The sequence below is a fragment of the Myotis daubentonii genome, chromosome 16 (assembly GCF_963259705.1).
Source record: "Myotis daubentonii chromosome 16, mMyoDau2.1, whole genome shotgun sequence".
Classification (NCBI taxonomy): Eukaryota; Metazoa; Chordata; class Mammalia; order Chiroptera; family Vespertilionidae; genus Myotis; species Myotis daubentonii.
In genome coordinates this window covers 24,445,534-24,473,397 of record NC_081855.1, presented here as the reverse complement: position 1 = coordinate 24,473,397, position 27,864 = coordinate 24,445,534, and the positions used below count along the sequence as shown (strand labels likewise).

Sequence of the window (27,864 nt, the reverse complement as noted above, 5' to 3'; positions counted from 1 at the left end):
GATGAGGATTAAAAAAACACACCAATAGGTCCAGCCGGAGTGGCACAGTGGTTGGGCATCAACCTATGAACCAGGAGGTCATGGTTCAGTTCCATGTTGGGCACATGCTCCTGTGGCAGGCTCCAGCCCCAGTAGGGGGCGTGCATGAGGCAGCTGATCAATGATTCTCATCACTGATGTTTCTCTCTCTCTCTCTCTCTCTCTCTCTCTCTCTCTCTCTCTCTCTCTCTCTCTCCTCTCTCTCTCTCCATCTTCCTTCCTCTTTAAAATCAATTTTAAAATATGTATTTATATGTAAAACCAAAAGAACTATTTCTGGGATGCACCTTTTCACCCCAATATATATCCCAATTCTGCTGATGTTGTCACATGACCCAAATTACTGGAGTGGGCTCAGTGAAACCAAGCACTGGGGGAAAAAAAGTCCAAAGTAGCAGCAGGCACTTTTCTTTTTCTTTTCTTTTTTTTTTTTTTTAACAAATGGGTCAAACAATTTCCAAGAATTTCAGCTATGCCTAGAATTACCTTGGGAGCAATCCATTTTGATAAGACAGTGCATCTGGCATTAGAAATTGTTGAGAAGGGGGAAGTGGAGGAGGATATAGGCGGGTAAATGGTGATGGAAGGAGACATGTAGGGTGGTGAACACAAAATACAATATACAGATGATGTTATGGAATTGTGCACTGAAACCTATATGATTTTGTTAACTAGTGTCAGCCCCAATAAATTCAATAAAAAGGGGAAAAAAAGATATTGAGAAGTGTTTGTTAGAATCTACACCCAGGTGAGAACTAAAATAAGGGAATAGTATTTTTCACCCTTTAGTTTAAATTACAGGGCGAAAAATAATGTTAGTTTTCATTAAACGTCTAATCTCCCATGCTAATCTCAAATGCTTATACTTATTTTGTAAAAAACTGGCTAGAGATATCAATTTTTAAACATGTGACATATCCATGTTAGGCTGTGACACATCCATGTTAGGCTGTGACACACCAATGTTAGGCTGTGACACATCCATGTTAGGCTGTGACACACCAATGTTAGGCTGTGACACATCCATGTTAGGCTGTGACACACCAATGTTAGGCTGTGACACATCCATGTTAGGCTCTGACACACCAATGTTAGGCTGAGAACTAGCTGCAGAGAAGGACATTTTGCCTTTCCTTGGGGAGCGTAAGGATGGAAAATCTGAGAAAGTCACACTTCAGGACCCACCTTGCCAGCAGAATGCCCTGGTACTCTTCCAGTTGTCTCATGAAGCTGGGGTTGGGCTTAGTCACTGTTCGTCTTTCCTTCACATAGTCATAGGCTCGGTCCAGATTCCAGCCATATTCCTTCATTGCATAGGCAATCACAGTGGAGGCTGAGCGACTCACCCCCATTTTGCAGTGCACAAGGCATTTAGATCCATGTTTCCTAGTTTGGGGATTGAGGTAAGAGGAAAACACAATGGTGAGTACACTTTCAAAGCCGGGGTTTGAAATGTTTCCAAGTGTCCTGTCCTGCCCTTCCATTTTCTTGCTATGCAACCCATCCCACCTTGTGCACTTGTATACATCTACAATCAACGTGCAGGGAGGGTAGGCAATTCTAGTGTACTCAAACTATATTCAATGTTAACAGTAAGCCTCTTTAATTCATTCAGCAAACATTTATCAGGTATAAGACAATGCACAAGGTACTATGAGGCACAGTAACATTTTTTCCCTAAAAGGTAGAATTCAGTGGAAGAAGCAGACAAAGTTCACAATGGTAACTGAAATGCCAGCTGGTCACAGAGTGCTAGGGGAGAATTTTCGATTTAGAGACTGGACCCCTGTGGCTGAAGGCCAGTCCCTCCGTGGCCCCAGGGGCATGTTTCATGGCTGGCAGTCTCTTGAGCTACAGGTGTGGCAGTGATTCACCTAATTTACCCAAATGTTCTCAATTGCTTCCAGTTCAAGTTCCAGTCAGGGTTCTGACCCTGGAGGAGAGCACAAACCAAGTGAAACTAATCCTCCTCTGTACTCAGATGTAGCCCCGGATATTACTTTTCACAACATCACCACCCATGTTCTGTCTAGGGACTGGCTGTACAATCCGTGGAGCTGGATGGGACCATGAGATAAATGCATCACGTGGCTCTTTCAGTAAGGAGGGTGGAATACATAACTACCCCCCTTTTTTTAATGGGGTGGAAAAACAAGAAAACAAAGTTACCATAAGGTGATACTTACAATAAACACAACTAACCCTCTCAGTCTTAACATGCCAGAGTTTATTTATCTTGAATATGAGCATTACTTGGTTATGCTAATTCTGCTAATAACACAATGTCTGGCACAGAATAAGCCTTCTGATACTTGCTAAGTGTGTGAACAAACTTATGGATCTGCTGATTAGATCTGTCAGCTATAAGTAGAAACAACATTTTTAAATCCGAGAAAGAATGATTACTCTTATCACTAGTGTCATGGGCTGGAATTCTCCCAAGTAGCTATTCCAATAAATTTAAAAATGCACGTGTCAGCCTAAAAGGGGAAATCTATTCATCCACTTGCTCCCTGTATTATAGTAGATAAGCTTCCTTGGGGAAGCTTATAACTCTCCTGCTGGAGGAGACACGGGAAAGTTCAGCACCAATGCAAGGAGGCACAAGTTTAAGTGCCAAAATGAGTGAGCCAAATAAGCTAAAGGCATGCAGAGAACAGTCTGGAATAACTGAAAGTCTCAAAAGGAAGATAAGATTAACCTCCTAGCTGTCAATTAGATGCAAAATGTTGATGTGGTGTGTTTTTGTGCTTAGATTATCCCAAAGAACTAGGAAATACTTGTTTCGTTTATGGCACCATAGGGTTTTCATTTACACTACAGTTGGGAAGCCAATGCACAGTGACTCAGGTAGAAGTTCAGACATGTGTTCAAATATATGCCCATCAAGCTCTGACAACTTTAATGCATAAAATTTCAGGTCTATACCTGCAGGCATGGAAAGTGTTCAAACTTGGACAATCTTAAGAAAATGCAATTATAAAATCCACTTCGATGAAAACATTTATTCATATTAAACCAGGCTTTTTCAGTGGATGGCTTCTAACTCACGTAATGAAGGATCTGATGTCAGTTTTCAACTAACTCTATTTAAGTCCCCCTCCAACCCCCCGGCGTCTAGTGCTGGATTGTCCAGATTAAGCCTGGTATCACATTGGTAACCCTAAACTCACCCATATACAGATTCTGGAATTTAGGGCCCTGATTAGGTAAAACACATGAGGTGCCCAGTGTGCCACTCAGGAGAAACTCACTCTCAGATGCAGGAGCCTGAGAGTGAGTGTCTGCTTCAATGTAACCTGGGCACCTCATGCATCTCATTCTAATCCCAGCCCTGCTGAAACCACCCTTTCTTTTCATTGGGACTGGGGCCTCACCTTGCACTCTAGCTTCTTCAGCTGTGACCCTGACAACTTGCCTAGTTCTTTCTTTAAGGGACTATAGACTATTCTTATATCATCTTGGGTTTAAGTACTATCCTCACCATTTGTTTCTTAACCTCTCTGAATCTTATCTTTATAGTCTGTCCACATCTATACAGAGGATGACAATATATGCCTCCCTGGGTTTTGGAAAATATTACATGAAAGAATACACATAAAGTACCTGGCACATAGTAAGCATGCCATGGGTGGCATTATTATTGGGAATCCTATATAATAAAAGCCTAATATGCAAATTGTTCAACTAGGAGTTCGACTGCTTGCTATGACATGCTCTGGCCACAAGGGGGGGGCGGCACAGAACATGGCAGGTGTTGGCGACGCTGCACAGGTGGCAGTGGAGGCACTGCCAGCTCCAATGGGCCCATGGGACCATGGCAGGATGGTGGAGCAGGTGAACGGGCAGCGCCAGGCCAAAGTGGGTGCAAATGGGGGCCTGACTGCCCCGAAGATCACCCTGCACATGGCGACCAGTGGCAGTGGCATGGGGGTGGGGCTGCCACCTGGCTCCCAGGTGCTGAGGGAGCCGGGTCGCCCAGCCCTGACTGATCGCCCCATATGGTGACCAGCGGCTGGCAGGACCTGATCACCCAATTGGGGCCAGGCCCCGGGCTGGGACAGAGAACTGGGGATGGGTGGGGAGTGGGGGAGGGCTGCGACCTCTTGCTGGCTACCTGGGGGCTGGGGTGACGGGGACGGAGGTGCGGTGAGAATGTGGGGTGTCCACTGAGCTCGCTCTCACTCCCCCTACTAACCTCCCCTGGGAAGCCAGGGCTTGCGCCAGGGAAGCCCCTGTGCGTGCCGGGCACCCCCTAGGAGCCCACCCCACACCCCTGTGGCCTCTTCCAGGTGAGCCGGGCTACAGCTGCCGACCGCAGGGACCAGTTGGGCTCCCTGTGGGTTTGCGCAGAAGCAGGTCTGTGAGGCTGGCTGGGAGAGACTGTGCTGCCTTCCTGGCTTCCATGCAGCACCACTGGGCGGCCCAGAGGCCCATACTGTGCCCTGGCCCATGGCATCCAGCCAAGCTCACCCCATCTCTGCATGCGGACTCAGGCGCCATGACTCAGGCAGAGGGGGGCATGTGGGGGCCTGGGGGCCCAGAGGTCAGCCGGGACCTGCCCTTCCACGCCAGATGCTCGTGCTTCGATCGCCGGCCAGGCCTAGCTTTATCTATATATATAACAGCCTAAGTGACCAGCCAACTGGCCGACAGCTATGATGCACAATGACCACCAGGGGGCAGATGTTCAATGTAGGAGCTGCTGAGGGACAGCAACTTTGCAGAGTGCCCTCTCGCACTCCGGGACCCCTCGGGGGATGTCGAACTGCTGGTTTTGACCCGATCCCTGCAGGCCAGGCCAAGGGACCCCACCTGCCAGAGGGACCCTGCTTACTCCACAGACACCCTTTGAGCCCCAGTGCTGCCCCGGGTGCGGCTGGCCGGGGAGGTTGGCTCCAGGGTGTGTCTGGTCTGTCTCGCTCAGTCCTGCCCTATTGGCCACCTTCTAATTAATTTCCTTTCAATGTGCACGAATCTGTGCACTGGGCCTCTAGTAATTTAATAATAGAATATAAAATGTTCTTCAAGAATATAAAGTGCTCTTTTAGGTGCTACCTAGAGACTAAGAGAATGAGCTCAAAGCTGGGGTATGGGAATTTAGGTAACTAAAAGGAAGAATCTCCTCATCATGAAAGTTCTTAAGAGAAGTATGGGCTCATTCTTAAAGGAGGACTTTACAAACAGAAGTGCCTGTCACCTGCCAGGGATGATTTGAATGTGGTCCCACCTGAAGGAGGAGCGTGGCCAACATGCTACGCCCTCTCTATTGAAGGCATAAATAGGATTGGCAAGGAAATCCCCAGGGACTTAAAAAACAAATGAGTGTCGAACCCTGGCCAGATGGTTCAGTTGGTCATCCCGTACACCAAAATGTTGTGGGTTCAATTCCTGGTCAGGGCACATATCCCCGGTCGGGGCATGTAAGGGAGGGAACCGATGGATGTTTCTCTCACACATCAATGTTTCTCTCTCTCTCCCTTCTCTCTAAAATCAGTAAGACATATTAAAAAATGAGCGTTGACCTATTAATACTAATTCATACTAAACACTAAATTAAAATAATCAAATAGCTTCACTAAAAGGACCAATTAAAATTTTAAATTTAAGGAAGACATCAACAGAAAGGCCAGAGAAAAATCTCACTATTTAGAGTATCATAAAAGTAAAGTAAAAAAAAAAAAGAGAAAAGATTTCCAAAGATCTCCTTGTTTATAGAGAGGAGGACACAGTATTCTATCTGTGTGGAATAATGTCAATTATACAACTTTAAAATGTCTCCATTGGCAACTTAAGCATTTCATTCAGAATTTCTCCCTTCTCTCATTTTTATTTCTTTCGCTGCAGCTTAAGTTTATATACTTTAATTTTTTGCTTAATGGAACTAGCCAACATGAGATCATCTTTCAGGGACTTCATCTACTTACAGGAAAAGTATTAAGTCACTAGTCATCTTTCCCCGAGGATTAAGAAAGCTCAGTCTTCTTTTTAAAAATTGATTTTACAGAGAGGAATGGAGAGAGAGAAACATTGATCGGTTGCCTCCCTTTTGCACCCTGACCAGGGATCAAACCTGTACCTTGGGTATGTGCCCTGACTGGGAATCAAACCTGCTACCTTTTGGTGCACGAGATGACATCCAACCAGCTGAGCCACACCAACCAGGGCTTTTTTTTCTTTACTTCCTTTTTTTCTGAGTACTCTCAGTAAATACTTATTTCAGGCCCCAGGCATGTGTGGTGCACATGGAACAAGGGTAAGAATGTGTTCGAGACCCATTACTTACTTTGCTTTAGAGATGAATTTGTAAGTGTCATTCCAGTAAGCCAGGAGATCCGTTGCCTCTTCATCATATACCCGAATGTTATGATATTCGAAGACTCCTGGGAAGAAGTTATCTATCTCTCGAGTGACATTCAAAATATACCGCACCCTGCAAAGAAACCAAGGGAGAAATTGGCTCTACTACTCAGGCTAAATCCAATTTCTAGCACTGCTTTTCTTATTTACAACTTTTTTACTCCCTATGCTGAAATTAAATACCAAAATATCGAAGAAAGCTAAAAAACTAAGAGGCTATACTTATTTAGTACAGAAACTGTATAACAGGGTCCTGGGCACACCTGTGCACCAGGGAGTTACTGGGAGAAAAGTTGTCTACCAAGTTGAACATCTAAATTCCATTTCAGTTTGCGTAGTTACACAATCTCATCTTGGATAGTCTTTTGAAAACATGTCTTGTATTTTACTCAAAAGAACCAGCCTGAGGCCCATGAGGGAAAATTCCTCTATAGTCACTAAAATTACCAGCAATATAATTTATTCTTTGGAGGTCACTTGTATTAAATTATGTATCTCAAGAAACAAACAAAAAAAACCAGAAGAAGGAGAAATTTCCTCCTATTTTTCTAAATGCCAGATAGTCAGATTTTGCTCTCCTACTCTCTCTAAACTATGTGAAATGCAAATGGGACCAGAGCTGGGAGGGTCAGAGGAAAGTTGGATTTGAAACTCTCTGAACTCTCTAGGCTGCATTCCTGGCTGCCATGGCAGCAGATGTGCCTGAGGGCTCTATACTGAGAGGCCTGCAGGAAAGGGTTTCTGTATCAAAAAATTTTTCTGCTATCTGTCTCCCTGCACAATCTCAATAAATGCTCGGGTTTGATTTGCCAAAGGGTGATCTTTTCTTAATGCCGTGTGAACTTAGATATCACGGGAGTTTGCTCCAACAGCATAGCACAGGCTCCCTCATTTTTCTGCAGAAGCTGCTTCCTTCTCAGAATCGCATAAAGGGAGGGTTCTACAAACCCATCTCCGAAGTCAGAGAAATGACTACAGGAAGGGAGAGCCGTAGCTAACCAGTTCTGTGGTTAGGTGAGGAGACCAAAATTGTTCTGGGATATGATTTGAATCTGTTAACTCAGCATCAAAGTTTATTACTAGAAATGGTTTTTCTTTTTAATTTAAAAAGAAAGCATGTGCAACTTGGGAAAGTCTAACAGTTCCCCAAAAGGTTAAACACAGAGTTACCGTATGACCCAGCAATGCCTCTCCTAGGCAGAAACTCAAGAGATATGAAAACAGAAGTCCACCTAAAAATTTGTACATGATTGTTCATCTCAGTTTTTAAAATAGCCAAAAAGTGGAAGCAACCTAAATGTCCATCAACTGATGAATGGATAAATTAAATGTGGTATATTATGGAATATTATTTGGCAAGAAAAAAGGAATGAAGTACTAATAATACATGCTATAACATTAATAAATGTTGAAATATAATATGAAGTTAAAAAAATTCTTAAAAGACCACATACTGTATGATTCCATTTACGGTATATGAAATGTTCAGAATACACGAATCTATAGGGACAGACAGTAGATTAGTAGAGGCTAAGGGAAAGAAGGCAATAAAGGCAGCTAAAGAGTATAGGCTTTCTTTTTGGGTTGAAAATGTTTTAAATTGCTTGTTGCACAACTGTGAATGTATTAAAAATCACTGAAGTATACATTTTCAGTGGATGAACTGTATGGCATATGTATTATCTCTCAATAAAACTGTCAGAAAAAGCCCGGCCAGTATGGTTCAGTGGTTGAGCAATAACCTTTGAACCAGGAGGTCACAGTTCGATTCCTGGTCAGGTTTGATCCCCATTAGGGGCCTGCAGGAGGCAGCTGATCAATGATTCTCTGTCATCACTGATGTTTCTATCTCTCCCTCTTCCTTTCTCTCTAAAATCAATAAAAACATAGTTTAAAAAACTGTCAGAAAAAAAATGAGCAAGCACACTTCTTTTATTTAAAATAAAAATGCATGCCTGGCCAGTGTGGCCCAGTGGTTGAGTGACAACCCATGGACCAAGAGGGCCCTGGTTCAATTCCTGGTTGGGGCAAATGCCCGGGTTGTGGGCTCAATCCCCAGTAGGGAGAGTGCAGGAGGCAGCCGATTGATGTTTCTCTCTCATCTATGTTTCTATCTATCCGTCTGCCCTCCTCTCTCTCAAAAACATATTTTTAAAAAACTTAAAAAAAAAAAAAAAAGAACAACCTTCCAACTCCAATTCCAAACTTCAGTAATGGATTATGGTAAGATGGGACTTCCTAATCCTTTTTATTATAGAGCTTTAGGCAGCTACTTCCAGTTGGAATTGGCACTCCTTGAAATTTCTTTGCCATCTCTATATTAAGTAGCACTTTACTGGGGCCCTTAAGTGAGTAGATCAGTGAAAATAGCCTTAATGTAAAAATTACACTTGAAAAACCCCTTAAATCACCCACAGGCACATGTTTTGGGGTATAGATCCCTGAACTGTAATTCTTTACCCCACTAAAGTTTAATAAATTTAAGAAACAAGATCTAAGTTAATATCCAAATATCCAACCATACTGTCTTTTTTTTTTTAATATATTTTATTGATTTTTTACAGAGAGGAAGGGAGAGAGAGATAGAGAGTTAGAAACATCGATGAGAGAGGAACATCGATCAGCTGCCTCCTGCACATCTCCCTCTGGGGATGTGCCCACAACCCAGGTACATGCCCCTGACCGGAATCGAACCTGGGACCGTTCAGTCCGCAGGCCGATGCTCTATCCACTGAGCCAAACCGGTTTCGGCCAACCATACTGTCTTTTAAAACAAACAGATATGCCTACATTTTATAATTTAGCCTTATAGAGGTAAATGAGATGAATAGGTCTCATCTTCAAGCGGGAGTTGTAAATCAAAAGCCAAAGTGTATGTATGTGTTATGTGATTCCAATGCATTTTCAAACATTGCTATATCAAATCTCAGATTTCATATTAAACACTGTATCTAGGTGCTAGTTTCCCATAAGCCAGTCTAATTTTTCCATCATTCCTTCACATTTACTGAGTATTCTATAAAGCTCTGAGCTAGGGAGATGTATGTTTTACACAAAACTAAGATAGAGTCTCTGCTTTTAAGAACTCTAGACTTAATTCTTATCAATGTAAACTTTCCAAGTTCTACTTATTTCCATATCTTAAATTAAGTAACCAGATTTCCTCCCATGGAACTCTTTTTATGATTATTTGGCTTAAGTCTTGCTCTAAGTTCATTTCAGCAATTATGACATACCTTTCTTCTGGGGGAAAAGTAGGGAGTATGCATCTAATCATGTTAAAGATAACCAGAAGGCTGACTTGGAGCTGACAAAACAGGCAGCCCATAACCAGCCAGGCAGCCATCACTATCTGTGAGTCTCAGTAGGTCTTATCTCTGTCTACAATGAAGAGTTAGCATGGCCAATTTCCAGACACGATTTTCTCTTCTCTTGTTGGTATGATCTGACCTGCTAAGGCCAAATTCAATAAAAAATGTAGGCATTAGCTAAGAAATAAAAAGGAACTAATGGCAATAGCTTTTTACTTGCTGAATGTTCACTGTGGTCTCAATTGCTACAATAAAATTCAAGAACCATACAGTTTATGAGCACATTTCCTCATACAAGGTAGGTCTTCTTGTTCAATTTCAGAAGCTCATCCATTTTTAACCTACTTAGTCTACAAGTAACTTATCGAGTCTCATTTATCTTTGTACACTTAAAAAAAAGTCCTCACCTGAGGATGTGCTTTTAGTGAATTTTAGAGAGAGGATAGGAGAGAGAGAAAGAGAGAGAAACATCGATCGGTTGACTTTGGCACACTCTCCTAACGGGGAATGGAACCTGCAACCTAGGTATGTGCCCTGACAAGAATCAAACCCACAACCTTTTTGGTGCATTTGCTCCAACCTACTGAGCCACCTGGGTAGGGCTTATTTATCTTTGGATCCCTAGTACCTAGCACTATGCTAGACCTACAGAAGACACTCAATAAACTCTGAACAAATAGCTGTGAAACCGACATATCAGTTCTGCATATTCTTACGTAAAAATAGGGACCAAAGGTAAAACTATAGAGACAGCAAAAAGATCAGTGGTTGCTGGGGTTGGAAATTGGGGGGATAAATGGATGGAGCATAGGGGATTTGTAGGGCAGCGAAAATACTCTGTAATACCATAATGATGGATACATTATTCATTTGTCCAAAGCCACAGAATGTACAACAACAAAGAGTGAATCATAAGCTATGGATTGGGGTGATTATGGTGTCTCAATGTAGGATCCTCAATTATAACAAACTAGAGGCCCGGTGCACAAAAATTTGTGTACTCGGGAGGGAGGGGGGTCCCTCAGCCCGGCCTGTGCCCTCTTGCAGTCTGGGACCCCTCGGGAGATAACAACCTGCTGGCTTAGGCCTGCTCCCGGTTGGCAGAGGGCAGGCCCAATCCCTAGGTGCAGCCCCTGGTCGGGCTCAGAGCAGGGCCGATTGGGGAGTTAGGGCGCCGCCCCCTGTCATGCACAGAGCAGGGCGATTGGGAGGTTGTGATGCCACCCTCAGTCACGCTCAGGGTAGGGCCGATTGGTGCCGGGGTCCTGCCCCAGCAGGTCCAGGGGTCCCCAAAGGTGTGGACGGAGTCGGCGAAGAAGGAATGACACGGAGACAGCATTCAGTTGATCAGCAGCCTAGCCAGGATCTCCAGCCAAGTTCTGGTCTCAATCTCCAGAGAGGTTCTGCTTCGGATTTCCAGTGAGGTTCTGTCTGAGATCTCCAGCCAGGTTCGGTCACCAGGTTCTAGTCAGGTTCTCTTGCCAATTTCTGTAGTCAGGTTCAGTCCAGGATCTTTTGCCATGTTCTGTCTCTAGGTTCTGAGGCCAGTTTCTGTCCAGGATCTTTTGCCATGTTCTCTCCAGCGAAGTTCTTCTGTCTCTAGGCTCCATGTAGGTTCTGTCTTCTTGATTCTGTTCTAAGTTCTGTCTCTTGCTGTCTTGTTACATCTGTATTTATACCAGTTGATTCAATCCTATCAATCTCTATTACAAAGGTTAGGGCGTTTCTTATCTCCATTCCAGGGAGTAAAGATTATGTAGCTTAAGCATGATTGTTTGTAGTGATTAACTACCCGCCTGCCACTTAGTTAAGGAGTTTCATCCCCTCCCTGACTTCAGGGAAAAATTCCTACCTGGGGAAACAACCTTTCTCGGAGAGGTGACCTTGGTTAAAACACAGCGCCAAGAAGGTGAGAAAACATATTAAGAACCGTATGCCATATATGCCAGGTCCCTTGAAACAGCAAGCATGGACCGGCTCCCGGCAGATTGGGGGGTTGGGGCACCGTCCCCTGTCACACTCAAGGCAGGGTCGATGGGGAGGTTGCAGCGCCACCCCCTGTCACGCACAGAGCAGGGCCCATCAGGGGGTTGGGGCGCCGCCCTCTATCACCCACAGAGCAGGGCCGATCAGGAGGTTGGGGCGCCGCCACTGTCACACTCAGGGCAGGGCTGATGGGGAGGTTATGGCTCTACCCCATCACACACAAAGCAGGGCCTGTGGGGGGGGGGTTTGGGGCGCCACCCTCTATCACCCACAGAGCAGGGCCGATCAGGGGGTTGGGGCGCCGCCACTCTCACACACAGAGCAGGGCCCGTGGGGGAGGGGGGGTTGGGGCGCCGCACCCTGTCACACACAGAGCAGGGCTGATCAGGGGGTTGAGGGCGCCACACCCTGTCACACACAGAGCCGCAGGGCGATCAGGGGGTTTGGGCGCTGCCCCCTGTCACGCTGATCCCGGTGCCGGGAGGCCTCTCAGCTCCGCTGATCCTGGTGCTGGGAGGCATATTACCCTTTTACTATATAGGATAGAGGCCTGGTGCATGGGTGGGGCTGGCTGGTTTGCCCTGAAGGGTGTCCTGGATCAGAGTGGGGGTCCCCACTGGGGTGCCTGGCCAGCCTGGGTGAGGGGATGATGGCTGTTTGCAGCTGGTCACACACCCTTCAGGGTGGGGGTCCCCACTGGGGTGCCTGGCCAGTCTGGGTGAGGGGCTGAGGGCTGTTTTCAGGCCGACTGAAGCTCCCAGCTGCTCCTTTTTTTTCTTTTTAATTCTGGGCCAGCTTTAGCTCTGGCTCCAGCTCTGAGGCTTCTGCTGCTGAAAGAAGGTATCTGGTTTGTTTCAGTTCTATAATCGAAACACTGTATAACTCCAGCTCTGAGATCCCGGGGGCTTGCTGAAAGCAGGTTTCTTGGGTTTTGTTTAGCTTCTATATTTGTTACAATGTTTCTTAAACTGCAGGCTCAGAGGCCGGCAAAGCAGGTGGGGAACGTTGGTTTCCTCCGTCACTGAAGCAAGCAAGCCTCATGTTAGTTTCAAGCTGCCTTGCTGCTGGCCGCCATCTTGGCTGGCAGTTAATTTGCATATCTCGCTGATTAGCCAATGGGAAGGGTAGCGTCGTACACCAATTACCATGTTTCTCTTTTATTAGATAGGATGGTGGGGGATAGTGATAATGGGGGAGGCTATGTATGTGTTGGGGCAGGGGTATATGGCAAATCTCTGTATCATCCCCTCAATTTTGCTGTAAACCCTTAAACTGCTCTAAAAAAAACCACACAAATTTTTTTTAAAGGAACTAATAACTGCATTTGGTTTTAAACAGGAGGAAAGGCTTACACATTTGTTTCTGAAAGCCTTACCACTGAAACAGTTGATCTTTCATGGTAGGTAGGAGGATGAAACAGTGGGAGAACAGCAGTTTTAATTCTCATTAGACTGAACTTGGTTAGAATCAACAGGAAGCAACTCTAGAGAGTAAAGTAACTCACTGACACCTCTTTGACTGGAAACGGTAAAGATCAAACAGTGATGCTTACCCTCGGTTCTGTAAATCCTCTAAGTTAGAGGCATTCCATTCGGAGCCCTGTGGAACCAAAATGAGAGGGTTAGGGAGCATTAGCAAGTGAACCAAATATAATATTTAAACAGGAGTCCTGTGAGGGAAGCAGCAGTTTCTAAAATGAATGCCAATACCATCAGTGAATTTCCTCTATGTGCCAGGTACTTTATGTTGTCATGTTTAGTTTTCACAAATGATAAAGTTACCTTCATTTTTTATAGATAAGAAAACCAACTCTCAGAGAATTAAAATAATTTATTTTCAAGATCACAGTGATGGAAAGGTATCTCTGATCTCTGACCATCCTCCAATCTAAGTTAAATGTCTGTTATTCTTGTTTACAGTACTCTTTTTTCAAAAGTATGTATTGCAATTTTTATTTATGTATGTATTTATGTGTTTATTGACTACCTCTCTTCCACTGTAATGTAAGCTTCTCTTGTTCCATATGGAAACTCCGGTATACTCCCTGACACCTGGCAGGTATTCAATAAACATTGTTGAATGAACAAAATGGCATTATTATGAATTAAACCTAGATTTCAGTCTAAAGCCCACACTCTTTCTAGTGCATTATGTTTCATGTAGGGAGTTGGGCTGGGGTAGGGCGAGAGAGGAGTGAAATAGTAGCTTCTGTAAAAAAAAAAATTGAGGGAAACAGGATACACAAAATTTAAGGAGGTTCTATAGATTATCTGGAAGATACATCAATTTTTAATATTTTGACACATTTACTTTCTCTCTTCTCCTCCCTTTCATTCAATATATGTCCTACTTTCCCCCCTGAACCATTTAAAAGTAATTTGAGCATCATGTTACTTCACTTCAATACTTGACCATGTATCATTTAAGAACAAAAATATTCTCTTACATACTTTCATTTTTACAACCAAGAAAGATAACAACAATACATATCTAAATTTCAATAATTATCTTTAAAAATATACTTTAGCCTGGTGGGGTGTGGCTCAGAGGTTGAGTATAGACCCATGAACCAGGAGGTCATGCTTCAATTCCCAGTCAGGGCACATGCCCGGGTTATGGGCTTGATCCCCAATAGGGGGTGTGCAGGAGGAAGCTGATCAATGATTCTCATCACTGATGTGTCTAACTCTCTCTCTCTCTCCTTTCCTCTCTGAAATCAATAAAAACATATATTTCTAAAACAAAACAATATACTTTATATTCACTCAATCAAGAATCATACCTTACATTGAGTTGCCATGTCTCTATCTCCTTTAATTTAGAATAGTCCACCCTTATCTTTATTTTGTCTTTCATGACATTAACATTTTAATAGACTACAGGTCTGTAATCTTGGGAGAATTGCCCACAATCTGGATTTTTCTGATTGTTTCCTGATAACTAGATTCAGGTCAAGTATTCTTGGCAAGAATATTACAAGGGTGATGTTTTGTACTTCCTACTGCATCAAATCATGAGGCACATACTGTCACTTTGTCCCATTGTTTATCATGCTGACTTTGAATTCTTGGTAGTACCTTTGTGTCTGCTACATCCTTCTATTATAGAGTTTGCTTTACAAGTAGTCATCTTTAGGTGTAAGCAATCTTTGAGGCCATGTGAATATTCTGTTTCATAATAATCCTGTTATGCTTTAAAATTATTTGAGTTAAATGGAATTTAGCATTAGGAGACTTGGGTTCAAGTCTGAAATCCCCCTCCTACAGTGGGGCATTAGACAAGGCTACTTAACCTGTCCTCATTTTCCTTATCTATAAAATGGAACTCTCCACCCGCTCACATAGTTCTGTGCATCTAGTGAGTACCTTCCTCCTTAAATTACAAATATAAAGTTTCTCCCAATTCCTTCTGCCATGTGAGAATACAAAGAGAAGTCTGAAATGCAGAAGAGGGCCCTCACTCAACCTGCAGGCACCCTGATGCCAGACTCTCAGCCTCTAGAACTGTGAGAAATAAATTTCTGCCTTTTATAAGCCAACAAACAAACAGTTTCTCGCATATTAAAATGGGAAAACCTTCTCTTCATTCTGAATCTTCCTCTACACACTGTCCTTTCCCCCTTCCCTTCATAGCCAAGTTTCACAGAAACATAATCTAACACTTCCTCTAATTCCTCATTTCCCATGAATCTCAACCCACAGCATTATGGCTTCTGCCCTCATCATTCTTGCTAAGAACGTTACTAATGAGTTTTCTAATTGTCTAACCCAAGGGTCACTTTTGTATCCTTATCCCTTTGGTCTTCTGGGGCTATCTATCTGATATGGATCATCACTCCATCCTTATGGAATTAGATCACACTCCACAAATATCTACCCTCATGCCTGGCACAATAAAGAGGATCAACCAATGTTTGTTGAGTGATTAAATGAAACAAGTAAATAAAGCACTGTGAAAATTGTTAAGTGTTATGCAAGTACTATCACAATATTACAAGTGAAGTGTAATTTAGCCATTTAACTGGAAGATCTCAAGGATACTGTTCCCAGGTTCCAGTAAGTAATGAACTGACCTTCCTCCTTCTCCTCTCCCTCCTCCTCCTCCAGACTAGAGCTCAGCTGACTTGCTTTCCAAAAATACGGAAGGTTCTGAAGGCTTTAGGCTCAACCTTAGAAAACCAGTTCTCACACCAAAGAAAGAGGCAAGACTACAAAGGACTTCAAGGAGACAGAAGTCAAGTAATAAAGGCTTCAGTGGCTAATATGGAACCAGGGAAATGTGATCCCCTAACTCCTAATTTAGAAATCTAAATCCTCTGAGAGGAACTCTGAGCAGCTAGATGGAAATAACCCTGACATGATGGGGAAAGTCCATAGTTTTTTATCTACCTGTTTAGAGAAAATTCAACCTGACAATCTGAAATGACACATATCCAGAAACAAAATAAACTAAAAGCCCTAGCTACTGTCTCAGTGAAGCCTGTGCAATGTGACTTGGGCTGTGGTTATGGCTGCTTCAATTCAACCTGAAAGAAAGAACTGGAGTCAATGTGGCATAATTACTTTTCTGCCCTCAATGCAAATGCCATTTACACTGGCCTCCTGGGGGTCTTCCACAGACTCAACCTCTTTTTCTCTCTCCTTCTCGGGCTTACAATGTCTTAATTCCATGTGGGTTTTCACTATGTTCTATGTAATTATGCAAAGCATTTTTTAATATTCCTGAAATGTAAAATGAAATCTTGGGACTGTAATACATTTTAAACTTAGTTCATTTCCATCTTTTTACTTTTTACTCTTAATACATTTTTAACTAAGTTCATTTCCATCTTTTTCCACGTAGGTTCCCCTACACTGTACTCTCGCCCAAAGACCCAAGTGACTGATTTTTTTTCCCAATTGTTATCCTCAGGAAATAGCCCTGTTGGGGTCCAAATGTTCCAAGCAAAATAGAAGAGAAGAGCATATTTATGGCAAATAAGAAAGAGTGTATTGGGGTTCTCCTCAAATCAATACAACTTGACACAATCAAGGACTGGTATCCCAGGCTATATCATTTTCATCACACCTACAGCCTCAACACTTAAATTACATTACTGTGGCAACCAGGCCCAAGATCTCTTTTAACTTTATCCTATACATCTCTAGTAGAGGGATGAAAATCATGAATATAAATAAAAATAGTCAAGTTGATTATTGTCAGACTTATTCACATATCCACCATTTCTCTGCACCTACTGTAAAAAAGTAACCACCAATTTGAGGCTTAATTTTTCTTTGAAAAATAAACACTATTCTACAAGGATATGTTATGTCAAATTTTGAAAAATATACCAGCGGTAAAATTCTGACTACTTTTTTTTCATGAACAACATTATTGGTTGTGTGTCCAATACTCCTGTGTTTCCCTTGTTTAACTAAGAAAGCCGCCTGCCTTTCTGCAAAGGGGCTCTGTTCACATCTTGCTTTTTCTCAGCCAAATCGGCCAGCCTCCAGGAGAGATTTCGTTGGGCAAATGCTTCCAGCTCAGAGAAACAGTACACTCTTAAGGGTGTGGAAGAACTTTTTCTGGAAATAGTCTGGCTTCCAGCCAAATGAATCCTCTCTCCTTGCTGCAGATTTTCTTTAAACTATGCTCTACACCAGTGGTTCTCAACCTTCCTAATGCCGCGACCCTTTAATACAGTTCCTCATGTTGTGGTGACCCCCAAATTCATTGTTACAAATGGAACATAGTTAAAGCATAGTGATTAATCACAAAAACAATATGTAATTATATATGTGTTTTCCGATGGTCTTAGGTGACCCCTGTGAAAGGGTCGTTCGACCCCCAAAGGGGTCGTAACCCACAGGTTGAGAACCGCTGCTACACGTTTCTTCTTCAGACCAGCTAGACACCTTTTCAAATAAACATCTCTGTGTAGGCACTGAGAGCTGAACATCCTTCCAAGGGAGGGGAGAAATCCTGCCGTCTCCCTTCACACAATCTACTTGCACGCCAGGCATGGCAGCTGTGCACACGATAAAATGATTTTGCAGAAAATTACCACCACCATTTGCAACTTGGATAAGACATCCTTTCCCGTGTTAATTGCTGGGGAAGCCAGCAGAGCACAGACTCACTGGAGAAGATAGAGGGGGTTGGGCACAGGACATGGTGGTGCAAACAAAGGGAGAAAGCCATCAGGGAAAAAGTACAATAAGATGTTTAGATAATCTGTTCATCTACTTATTTTGTTGGATAAGAGTTAAATTTCAGGATTCTCTACTTTGATTTTTTTTCTCAAATAAGAAAAATATTCACAATAGAAAGAACATGTCCATTCTCTTGAAAACAGAATTGTACCTGAAGCAGAACAGAGTTTCCTTTTTCCAAAAATATGGACATTGATACATATTAAAAATGGATTGTTCTTTCTATTTAGTACTATTAAAATTTGTTTATATGTCCTAAAATATACCATTTGAAGAGGGGGGTAAGAAGAAGGTAGTTCTTGAAGGGGTGGCATCAGAGACTGGGGAAGTATGACTAAAATTAAATAGATTGGCCAGTCAGATATGGACTGTATTCGATATTCATGTCTATATCCTTTTAGGTATAAAATCTAAGCTCAATGGAGAATTTAAGTTTATAGTGCTGGTCACTTTCAAACATGAGCTATTGTGGCTATGGGCACCTGCCCTTCATAAAAATGTGATGATGCATGGAGACAGTTGGGGGCAGGGTCTATTTGAATGAGTGACTCATAAGTTTTCTATAGATAACACCAATATTCTTTCCAGCAATACAAGGGCAGGGAATACCTGAATCCTCATGGAAGTATACACCAAAAACAACAAAGACAGATACTTTACAAATGGAAAGGTCAATGACAGCTTTGCTGTATGATCTACATCCAGAAACAGCAATGGTCAAGTTAAAGTATGGAAAAGAAGCTCCCTTCCTAGCTCACAACTTTTCATGAGTAATTTCATAGCTATACACCACTATGAATCAGTCCATAGTACTCATACTCTAGAGCAAGCATGTCAAACTCAAAGGCTAACACCAGCCAAATAAACGAGGCATGCTGCGAGCTTGACATGCTTACTCTGGAGTGTCAACAAGTTAATTCAGGGCACAAGCCTTCCATGACACAAAGTCTGACTGCTTGGTGAAATAAACTCTTGAATATTTGGGGTGAGATGATCCCGTTTAGTCAGTTCCTGTGCATTTATTCTTCTCTCCTGCTTCCCAGCTTCTAATTATTTCACAGTTCACAAATGTCCTCACCAGAGAAAGAAGTGAAATTCAAACCAATTGAATTTAGTTCCTTGTTAGCATTTTTGGTCAAAGTGTATGGGAAATGGAAACAAAAACAAGGTTTTGCCCTGGCTGGTGGCTCAGTTGGTTGGAGTGTCGTCCTGTACACCAAAAAGGTTTCAGGCTTGATTCCCAGTCAGGGCACATATCTAGATTGTAGGTTTGATCTGTAGGCGGGACATGTAAGGGAGGCAACTGAACAATGTTGTTTCTCTCTTTCATTGATGTTTCTCTTTCTCTCTCTCCCCCTTCCTCTCTCTTTAAATATCAATAAACATATCCTAGGGTGATCATCAAAACAACAACAAAACCCATAGAGGTTTTGGCATCTCCCAGGCCCCTTGTCCCCCCAATTTTAATTGTCCTAGTTAACCTTGTTCCCATTACTACGTACAGATAAAAACTAGAGCCTTTAACATTTAGAATTTCAGAAGCTTTCCCAATTTATCTATCAGCGAGGTCCTCTTGGGCTAATTACAGGTTACTGAATGTTCAAGAACTATGAAGAACAATTTTAAATCACTAAATTTTTAGTAATCACAAAAGTATTTGGAACTCAGAATGTAGTTACAAGGTTCAAAATGCTTAAAAATCCAATAGTCTCTCAGTCGTAAGTAGTTCCCACTTGCCCTGCTCAGATATCCAACCTTAAGACACATTTGACAGACTTAAAAGAGTGACCTTAAAGGATCATCCTAGTTGGGTACACTGTAGAAAACTATTACAAACTGGTCTGTTTTTTACTTTGACCATTATGAAAAGACCAGATGAGCTATTTAATAACCCATGCGGGGAGGGGAGGAGTCCTGATTTGTAGCATTTGCCAGTTTCCTTGGTGTAAATTTTCCCACCATACTCAATTTTATGAAATCACTGAATGAGAAATTGGGAATAGATGGGCATAAGCTCACCATTATATAACATCTCCACCACACAATAGACATAAATAAACGTAAGAGCATAGATAATAGTAAAAAAATTAGAAACTGATGAGGTGTGAGTATTTATTACCTTTGTTTTTAATGTTGTTACATTTTATTTAAATATAGTAAAATTTAACAGTTGCCCCTTCCCCATGGGTTGGTATGGACTATCTTTGGCACACCACTTAAACGGGCCCCAAAACTTACCAAGAACACGTGCTCAAATATCTGTGTAGGACTGTCCATCTGACCAAGAATCACTATCATTTCATTATCTATAAATTCCTTGAATTCTCTCAGGTTGCAAACCATTTGCATTTCCAATTCAGTTCGTATCTGAAACAAAGATGACATATTATACTAATTTCTGTAAAGTCCCTCTGAACTTTCACTCACTCACCATTTTTAGCCCCATTCCTATCCCACTCCTAGCCTTGACATAATGAGGACTTAAGGTCTCTTACCTCTTTGGATGTGATATTCTCCAAATCCTTCTGCATCATAATCTCCCTTAATTTGGTTTTAATTAGTCTTTCTGTTCGCTCACGTTCAGTTGGTCTGAGAAGAGAGAAACAAATTTTTCTTAGGCAGGAATTTAATTAAGTTAATGAATGTGCTATTTAATTATGGTTCCAAATTGATAGGTTTCTATTACCTTTAAATTTATATTAGGGAGAAATGGCCAAAAGAGAACAATATTTTTAAAAATTTCTTTTCAGAATGTAAACGTAGAAATTATTACTTGAAGAGGTTGTACATGTCTAAAAGCCCTTAAATATATTCACATATATAGACCCATGAAGGAATAAAGGCAAATAAGCTACACTGAGTGTAAACTTTAATGGAGGACTATAATCCACATTTTCTCATCAAGTACCCCTGAGTACCACTTGCTGAGCTGGGTAGGCCAGTGATGTGACCCACTATGTAATTGGGTCTTCTGTTGCATAAAATGCCACCTAATGTTTGTCATTCATTCATTGCTATGGTTTTAGAAAACAGTTAAGAGGCAAGAGTGATTTCTGCCTTCTTTAATGAGGCAAATTTGCTTCCAAAATGGGTTTCAAGGATTAACTACCTGGAATATTTCCACTCAAAATTCTTTCCTTTTCACAAAAGCTCTCACAATATCACTGTGAAATGGTTATCCCCATTTTACAGATAAAGGAAATAAAAAGCTGAAGGGTTAAATGACATGCCAATGATCACATACACTGGCAAGAGAACCAGAACTGTCAGCCCAGTTTAACACTCTACGTGCAGGATTATGTTGCTTCCCTTAGTCTTCTGATTCTTTTAAAAATAAAATTACCCTTGGAACTTTAATATGAAATCAAATTAGGAAGCTGATTCTCAAATTACCAGACAGATATTGGTTCAATGTAACTGGATGCTTCTCTCAAAATGCATTATTTCATATTATGCAGAATTTGAGTGAGGCGGACAGAGAGGACTTTCTGTCTCCTCTTTCCCTTTCTACCTACTCAAGAAAGGTATCTGCTCTGTGCCTCCTTATTTGGAGATGGAAATGGACTAAGCCTTTAGGCATCCTGCCTACCCTTGCTGCCTACAGCCTTATCACTGGCTGCAAAAATAGCTTTAGTAATCTCCAAAGATGGATGTTCTGACCCCACAACCTTGGGGCTCCCTACCACTTGGGCTTTTAGTTTTTCATGAACCCTGCAGAATATAGCTAATAATTATACCCTGTCAGTCAGCCCTCAGCCTTCCTGAATTGACTAGGACTAAAATTCTTCATCATGTTCCCCACCATTTTCCCTAGACAATGATAATGGTGGAGAGTTACACACTTCAGTCTTCTATTAAAGAGAAATATTGGTAAAAAGCAAAGTTTAGCATCTTTGTGCATGGTTTAGATTCCCTAGTTTAGCAATCTTTATCCAACTCCTTCACACTTGCTTGAGGCAGAGTGGTTTGGGAGCAGACACATGTAGGTTTTAATTTTAGTCCTGCTGCTTAGTAGTGGTGTGAACTGAACAAGTTCCTTCCTTTCTCTGAGCCTCTTTCCTTTTATATAAAATAAGGAAAGTAACAATATCTGCCTCATGAGGTTTTATGAGGATTAAATGAGACACCTTTATGAAGTGCCTGGCATAGCACTTGACCTAAACTGGAGGCACCATTCAGGTATGTTCCCTTCTTCCCCTTCCTTGGATTTTAAAATATAAACTTTATTCACAGAGCATTTAAGTTCATTTGGCACACATTCTCCCTGTGTTTTCAGCAAATTTAAAAAAATTCTTTCTGGCCGAAACCGGTTTGGCTCAGTGGATAGAGCGTCGGCCTGCGGACTGAAGGGTCCCAGGTTCGATTCCGGTCAAGGGCATGTACCTTGGTTGCGGGCACATCCCCAGTGGGGAGTGTGCAGGAGGCAGCTGGTCGATGTTTCTCTCTCATCGATGTTTCTAACTCTCTATCTCTCTCCTCTCCTCTCTGTGAAAACTCAATAAAATATATTTAAAAAAAAAATTCTTTCTGGTCAACTTAGGGAGGAAATGGAAAAAGCATTACAAGACAAATACACTTTCTCAATTTCACTGGAGAAAAATTCAGAAAATACATACAAACACAAGAAAATAAAAACCACTGAAAATCCTTCTATCAGAGATAATTGCTATTAAAATACGGTGACTGATAGCTTTCAATCTTTTTCTATGAACAGATAGACATTTGTTTATTAAATTATCTTAAAACTGGGGCTATATTGTACATACTAAGAACTAATATTTAAGGAGCTTCTACCAGGTGCCAGGGAGTACATTTCACATTATTTTTTTTGTTTGGGAATGTAGAGAAATTATGGGCAATTTTATTTTCCTCTTTTGTATTTTAATTTCCAAATTTCCTCTAATAAAATCATGAAAATAAGAAGGGTTTTCTCTCTTTCATTTAAGTCTGGTTCAGAATGTCCATTTTTGAGTCAGATGCAACATTCATTCCTCTGATACCCATAAACCAGCTGTAAAGCCAGAAATTAGTAACATTTCCCAAGATTCTGAAAGCCAAACTAACCCTTACCTTTTATGTTACTGTGGGATCTTGAAAGGATTAAGGCTAATGAAAAAGAGGTCCTAGTACCAATAACATCCTTTCCATTGTTTTTCTGACTGTTCTGTTCACACAATTCTTGGAAATTTCACCTTTTCCAGTAAAAATCATCCTGTATAATAAGAGCCTAATATGCAAATTGTCCCCTCGACCAGGAGTTTGACTAGGGGGCGGGGCCAGCCGGCCAAATTCGGGAAGGGAGGGCCTGGTTGGCAGCCCGCAGCCCCTAGGGACCCTACCCAAGGAAGAAATTCATGCACTGGGCCTCTAATTTATTATATTATCTGAATTAAGCCTTTTTTTTTTAAAAAAAATCATGAACTATTTTGGTATTACTTTAGGAATATGTAGACGAAGGTTTAGAAGGTCAGGTAGTAAGTAGCTACTCTTCTTTCCCAGCTATAGAATACCTTGGAAATGCAGAAAGATCAACTCAGAGCAAAATAAACATCCTGATTAATTTCCAAAGCAGGAACTAAGTGTGAAAAAAATTTCTAAAATAGTCACATAAGTTTCAACACACAGACCTAAGAGGAAATAAACATCAGCTCCACCTTAGGCCTTTATTTAACTCACAGTACACCAGGAAGATTTAATAAAATCTCACTGAGACAGACTTAACAAGACAAAGGTCTTAACACAAATTATAAAATATTGAAAAAAAATCTGCACAGATATCAGGTTAGAATTAACATGAAACCTAAGTGTTAGTTTTAATTGACTAGAAACATCTTTACTTGACTTTTTAAAAAAATCCTCACCCAAGGACATGCTTCGAGAGAGGAAGGGAGTGAGAGAGACACAGAAACATCAGTGTGAGAGAGAAACATGGATTGGTTGCCTTCCATATGTGCCCCAACCAGGGATTGAATTCGCAACCTTTCAGTGCATAGGACTACACTCAACCAACTGAGTCACTCCAGTGGGAATAGAAACATCTTAAGTATTGGAAACATCCTTTTAAAAGCTTCTCATTGTCATTAATTTATTTATCAAACATTTCTTTCACAGACAATGCAAAGGCAGACTTTAGCTTAACTCCTTTAAATTCGAATTTCACATTAGTGGAATCTGAATTAATGGGATTTTATGATATTGCAGTTCTTTTCTATGGAGACTATATTGTGCCCAGGAGTGAAACTCCTCAGGCCTTTGCAGACAACAGAAAGAACAGGGTTCTTTATGTAGCAGTTGTGTAGTGTAGACAATGACTAATACTGCTGGGTAAGACTAATTCCTCAAGAAGAGAGATTAGGGAGGAACAGTTGCTTGTGGCATCCTAGAGCACAACAGAGAGGACTTCCATGATCCTTAGCGAACTGACTTACATGTCAGTGAAGAGAGCTGGAGAGTCAGGCCGGTGGGACTGTACATCTTGCATGGCATTCCATTCGTTGACTGATGATTGATCTGAGTTGATGTGGCTCTCATAATAACTCACCCAGGTGAGAAACAGGCTGCCCGGGTAGTAGTTATGCATTCTGGCCACTTCACAAGCCTTGTGTAAACTCTGTAGTGCAGACCTGAAAGATATGCAGGGAAAGGAGCACTGTAGAATTATGGAGGTATCAAAAGGCCAATAATCTATGTGTAGTTCAATCTCTTCCAATTTTTAAATCCTATAGAATTTGGTCTCTGGAGAATCTACTCCCTGGAATTCAAGATTCTCTGATTCTGATTATAGTAATTATCTGATCATAACACTTGACTAGACAGTTCATGCTGAAAGATATAGAGCAATATTAAGGTGGGGGTAAAGGGAAACAGGAGAACTGACAACTCAACAGTAAAAAAACAGGTCCAGGTACCTATGAAACTCATGACCCCATAGTTGCAGTCATGCTGTGGCTATGCTGTGTCACCAGAGAACTAAAGATGGCAACCATTTGCTATAGAAAGATATGTTTTCCTTGGCACAGAATCATGTTACAGCATACATTCTCTATTATTCTTGGAAGCACCACAAAGATCACAGATAAATGTCCCTAAACTTTTAGGATATGTTCTTGAATGTCCAGGCAGCACTGATCTAATGACGTTGAAAATTCTTTCTGCCTTAGTCCCCAAATTTCTTTAAACCATTTATTCATACACTTGAGCTACTTTCTAAGAACAGCTCTGGCTATTCTTAGACTAATTAAATCTCTGACTCTGAACTCAGGAACCCAAGAAGAGTAAACAAAGCTGAAAAGTACCTTTTTGGTTATACGCTTAGGAAAACTAAAGCCAGATATTCTAGAAAGTTAGTTACACAACAGCAGGGATCTTTTTATGTTTTGTTTACTGATGTATCTCAAGTGTTTAAAAGAATGCCTAGTTCATAGTTGAAGCACAGTTAGTTATTTGTTGAATGAAATGTGTCTTATTAAGCTATAAACCAATGTCTTTCCTAAGAGAAAAGAACAGTATGAGAGAATTTTGTGGCCAATCCATTTCCATCTTTAAAAAACAAATAAACTGATTTTAGAAGGGAAAGGGTTGGGTGGAGGGACGGAGTGGGAGAGGGAGAGGGAGGAGAGAGAGAGGGAAACATCTATTTATTGTTCCACTTATTTATGCATTAATTGGTTGCTTCTTGTATGTGCCCTGACTGGAGATGGGACTCACAACCTTGGCTTATTGGGACGATGATGCTCTAACCAACTAAGCTACCTGGCCAGGGGTATATCTTTTTCTTAAAAATGCCTTTTAATTTGTTTTTTCCTCATAATAAAAGTGATCCATGCTCATTTTGGAAAATTTAGGAACCTCAGGTGAAAGGTAGAAATATCTTGTAAAAGGCGGAAATGTATAGCTAATAAAGCATTTCATTTAACAAATACTAACTGTGCTCCAATTATGAACTAGGCATTCTTTTAGGCACTGTAATCTAATGGCCCAAAAATATCGATTGGTAAGGTTTCAGTAGAGATTTTTCCAGTCTTTTTGTCTATGCATAGATCTACAATAAATATATGACCATATTCCGCATACTATTTCAACCTGTTCTTTTATTTTATACTTCATCATCAACATCTTTCTATGTCAATAAATATTCTTCAATTAGATACTTTTCAATAGTTTCATACTTAGCAACATGGACATATCATAATTTAACTGATTCTTATTTTTCAGATATTTAAATTGTTTTCTATTTTTTCCTATTAGAACACTGACAAACATTCTTATAGTTGAAATTTTTGTACACGCCCATGATGATTACCTTAGGATACATTCTTAGAAATAGAATTACTAGGTCAAAGGGCATGCAAAATGATAAGGCATATTTGCAAATCATTCTCCAGAAAGGCTGTTCCAGTTAATTCTCCCATCAGTAACACATAACAATATCTGTTCCATGAGTCCTTGTCAACCTTGCATAATGTTAATTTAAAAATAATACCATTACCAATTTGATAAGAAAAAAAGCACATACCAGTATATTTTTATCAGGAAAACAGACTTTTTCTTAAAAACAAGGTTGTGGAATCTTTAAAAAATGCTTTTCTATTATTTAAAGTAAGCAAATTCTCAGAGAATTAAGTCAAACTCAGAGAATTCTCAGTGATTTTCAGTTTCATTATGCAGATTCAAAGGAAAAGCCAGCTTAGTGTAAAGCACAGGACATTCAATGCATGTTTTCTTCATCCGGAAAATACATGCTTCAAAAGCATATGCCACAAGCGCCTGGCACAAGTGCCCTAACATACACTCAAGCTTAGCCACCTCAGATACTGCAGCTGCCTACAGTAGTGGGAGGCTGCACAAACTATCTTCCTGTATAGGAAACACCTGGTCTAAATGCTGCTTTGAAACACACATCTTTTTTTCTTTTTTTCCTGTGACTTTCAGTTTACTTCTCCCTATGTGGTACACCAAAAAAGTTTATTCTGCAGGAAGCTAACAGAGCTAGGACTAGTCAGTCTGCTTTAGAACATCAAGACTTGAAATAAGGTTACTGCTGAAACTTCACTGTTTAAAAAATTAACAATGCTTTGTACTTCTCCCCAAAATATAACTGTCACTTATGAACTTATGCTGTTTCGTTTTACTTGGTACCTGGGAATACATAGGTGAGTTGCCTTTAACTGAGCCTGAGTCAAAGGCAGTCATAAGTTTTCCATGAGAAATTTATTTGTGAAATATGCACTAAATCTAAAAATCTGGTCTCAACACATGACCTGAAACTCTGTCCTGCTTCAATTACTCCATGAAACGATAAGACTGTTAATTGTTCAGCTGACTGTTTTAGGACCCCACCCACCTCAAGCCTATCAATCATGTTATTCAGGAGTAAATGATCTCCCTGGAGTCTTTTACAGGCTCCTTTATTTCTTGTTTGGCTTTCATTCTGTCCATTCTGTTCCTCACAAGGACTTCTACTACAAAACAGGCAACTGAATGAGGACCTAAAATTCAAATTCCTGACTGGGGGTCAGACATCATTCCTTAGATATATTTGATCGTTTTTTTGTTTTGTTTTTTTTTGATAACCTAGAAAAAAAAAAAAAGAGAGTAAGAGTTTATTCTGTTTAAATATAAGAGATACTTGAAGACCAGTTATGCAACCCCTCTAAAACCTGTTTTCTCATCCATAACAAGGAGCTAATACTACTCTTTTGGGGAGCTTATGTAATGATTATATGTAATCCATGTAAAGCACTAGGCACAATGCCTGACATACAGTAAGTAAGCTAAAAGTGTCAATATACCAGCTGGTGGTTATTATCAGCTACAATTTTTTTCTAGGCTTTATTTGCATTATGCAAATAGTTCAACAAACAATTACCAGCAATTTAAATGAAGCTTTTCTATCTGTAAGGTAACTCCATCAATGCTATCCCTGATTACCTTAAGAAACTGAAAGCTAATGCACAGTAGTAGTGTGATATTTA

General features: G+C 41.0%; 1 protein-coding gene across 21 annotated transcripts in view; it reads right to left on the bottom strand.

The window, feature by feature from the left end:
* SSH2 (slingshot protein phosphatase 2) overlaps positions 1–27,864 on the bottom strand; it is a 223,231-nt gene that overhangs the window by 15,873 nt on the left and 179,494 nt on the right. For all 21 annotated transcript variants that reach the window (XR_009449134.1, XM_059669262.1, XM_059669275.1 and 18 more), the window contains 6 exons: positions 24,319–24,513; positions 20,386–20,479; positions 20,129–20,257; positions 13,249–13,295; positions 6,326–6,472; positions 1,225–1,425 (listed from right to left, as the gene is read on the bottom strand). Coding sequence is in view for 20 of the 21 variants with exons in the window: in XM_059669262.1 (XP_059525245.1) it covers positions 1,225–1,425; positions 6,326–6,472; positions 13,249–13,295; positions 20,129–20,257; positions 20,386–20,479; positions 24,319–24,513 (813 nt within the window). In the remaining variant the exon portion in view is untranslated. The remainder of the gene's footprint in view (positions 1–1,224; positions 1,426–6,325; positions 6,473–13,248; positions 13,296–20,128; positions 20,258–20,385; positions 20,480–24,318; positions 24,514–27,864) is intronic.